Consider the following 2,209-nt stretch of genomic DNA (forward strand, 5'->3'; position numbering starts at 1 on the left):
CTCTCTCTCTCTCTCTCTCTCTCTCTCTCTCTCTCTCACTCCCTTTCTCTCTAGTTTTGAAGGCAAATCATCCGTTGTTTTTTTACTGAGCAGGCCACGGCGGACCTTGGCTGTGGGTGTGAAGGTTTTAGTCCAGGTCTCGGGACCCCTGCCCTTATCATTTCCTGAAACTCCCGGGAAGTTCTGAAGAACGAAACTCCCTCACACGTTTACTATTCCGCCCTCTTGGTGGGGGGATTAGGGCGGCGAAACCAATGGCAGACTTAGCATTCTAGCTACCCGCGTTTGTCAAAAAAGACGCGGTTTTCCCTTTACTTCTCTGAAACGTATCAAATAGACAATACATCAAAGGGTCAACAACACCTTTTCTTAAACACCCGAACCTACATTGCCACCATCCAGTTGGAAATTTCAAGAGCTTCCATTCACAGAGAAGCCAGAAAGGAACCGACGGCTCGTGCCACGTCTCCGAAACTGGAAGATCGTTGTAAGTGGGAAATTGATGTCACTTATAAGCTTAAATGGATTTAATTTCAGAAAATCATTCCTACAAGCTCCCGTCCTGGGCTATGGTCATTTTGATGGTTGGAGTAGTTTTCGGAGTGTTCATCTTATTCGCCGTGGCCGCCCATTGCTACAGGTACCAATATCCTAAAAAAGAAAAAGGAAAGATTCATTTTATGTGCATTTATTCTATATATTGGGGTAACTAATGACTACTTGGTAAACCCTGAACTTGTTGAACAATTAAGTAAAAGCCTAAATGCCCCTAGTTTGCCTCTCACCTCAATAATGCTGGGTTCCATTGTTGCCTCTGAGATCTGCCAAGTGGCTGAGGGCCTTTTACTTGTCTGTCAACAAAGTCAAGGTGCTTACTGGGGCGGGGCCCGGCCGCGAGGCTCGCACATGTTCAGTGTCAGCGACATTCAGGGTGGAATCACTCTTGCGTTGTTTGTTGTTGGTTTCCCTGCTTTGTCCCCTGCCCTTGGCCTTTTAACATATATAAATGTTTCGTGTAAATGTTTCGTGCTTGCATGGAGTTCCCGGGAACTTTTCAGGATTCCCTCCTCTGTAGTGTACAATAGAGGCTCCGCGGTCTGTTTGGTTGATTGCGTGGCGCCACACTGGGACAAATGTGAGGAAATGTTTCCGTAACTGTGGCCATGCTTCTTCCTTACCGACCCTGTGTGCCCAGTCCTACTGCTTCCTGGCTAACAAATATCCCATGGGTGTTATTAGTGTGAATGCCGCGTCGTTAGCTGGCTTGCTAAACTCCACATATCTTCAAATCTTTTCATGTACCCATACTTCTTCGCTTTAATCTCGTTTTTACATCTCTCTCACAAAGCATATGTTAGTTATATATTTTAGATTATAATGCTAAGAGAATGGCTTGCTACCGAACTCAGCAGTTCGGAAATGCAAAACCGTCAGCACTTCAATCATGTTCATGTTTTCACAGAGACACCATCTCGCATGTTTCACCGTGCATGAATGTCTACATCTTTCTCTAATTTCATGCGAAATTTAAGTGTTGGAGTTAAAAAGCACGCTAAACCTTCTAGCACCCCGTTGTGCATTTGTTGGCATAACGTGATGCAAAAGGCTTAAGTGTGAGGAGTATTGTACAGACTTAAGAATGACTTTCCCAAGACGGCTACTACGCACGTGTTTATATGTACGTGGCATGCCCTTGGAACTCGCTTTTTACGGCGGCACTTCTTTTTCCTGGTCCATCTCACCCCATCCCGACATCTCACGTAGTCGTTACCTTAAAACTCCCTTTTGAATTTCTACCTTGTAAAACGTACTTAACAGTCTGTGACTAAATCGTGCGGAAACAGTCACTCAGTTCGAAAACAAGACTTGTTATTGTACCAGAATGTATCTCACGACACATATTTCTTAAGTACAATAATTTCCAAGATGAAAATATAAACATGGTATTATTATTTTTTCGGAGTTACCGTTGGTGTATTTTGCAGAATAAGGCACACTCTGGTACGTTTGATTACAGATGAACAGAGGCGCAACCAATTGAGCACTGTGTCAATGGTGTTCATCCTTGTGGGCGTAGTGAAGGGCGTCTTCATTTTGTTTGCCCTTCTATCAATTTGGTGCAGGTACACTCATCTTATTTTATAGCCAATTTCATGCGGGATCGGTAGGGGCGAGAAGTAAGCGATTTAACTTAATTAACAACAACAAC

The 2,209-nt window shown here is 43.9% G+C and overlaps 1 protein-coding gene across 1 annotated transcript in view; it reads left to right on the forward strand.

The window, feature by feature from the left end:
- Positions 1-55: 55 nt before the first annotated feature.
- The window catches only part of LOC127749774 (uncharacterized), a 19,911-nt gene continuing 17,757 nt past the window's right edge, over positions 56-2,209 (forward strand). Inside the window, exon 1 of the mRNA XM_052269382.1 lies at positions 56-2,123. Coding sequence (XP_052125342.1) covers positions 2,053-2,123 — 71 coding nt within the window. The 5' untranslated portion in view covers positions 56-2,052. The remainder of the gene's footprint in view (positions 2,124-2,209) is intronic.

The sequence above is a fragment of the Frankliniella occidentalis genome, unplaced genomic scaffold (assembly GCF_000697945.3).
Source record: "Frankliniella occidentalis isolate FOCC.00 unplaced genomic scaffold, Focc_3.1 Scaffold91, whole genome shotgun sequence".
In the NCBI taxonomy this organism is placed as follows: Eukaryota; Metazoa; Arthropoda; class Insecta; order Thysanoptera; family Thripidae; genus Frankliniella; species Frankliniella occidentalis.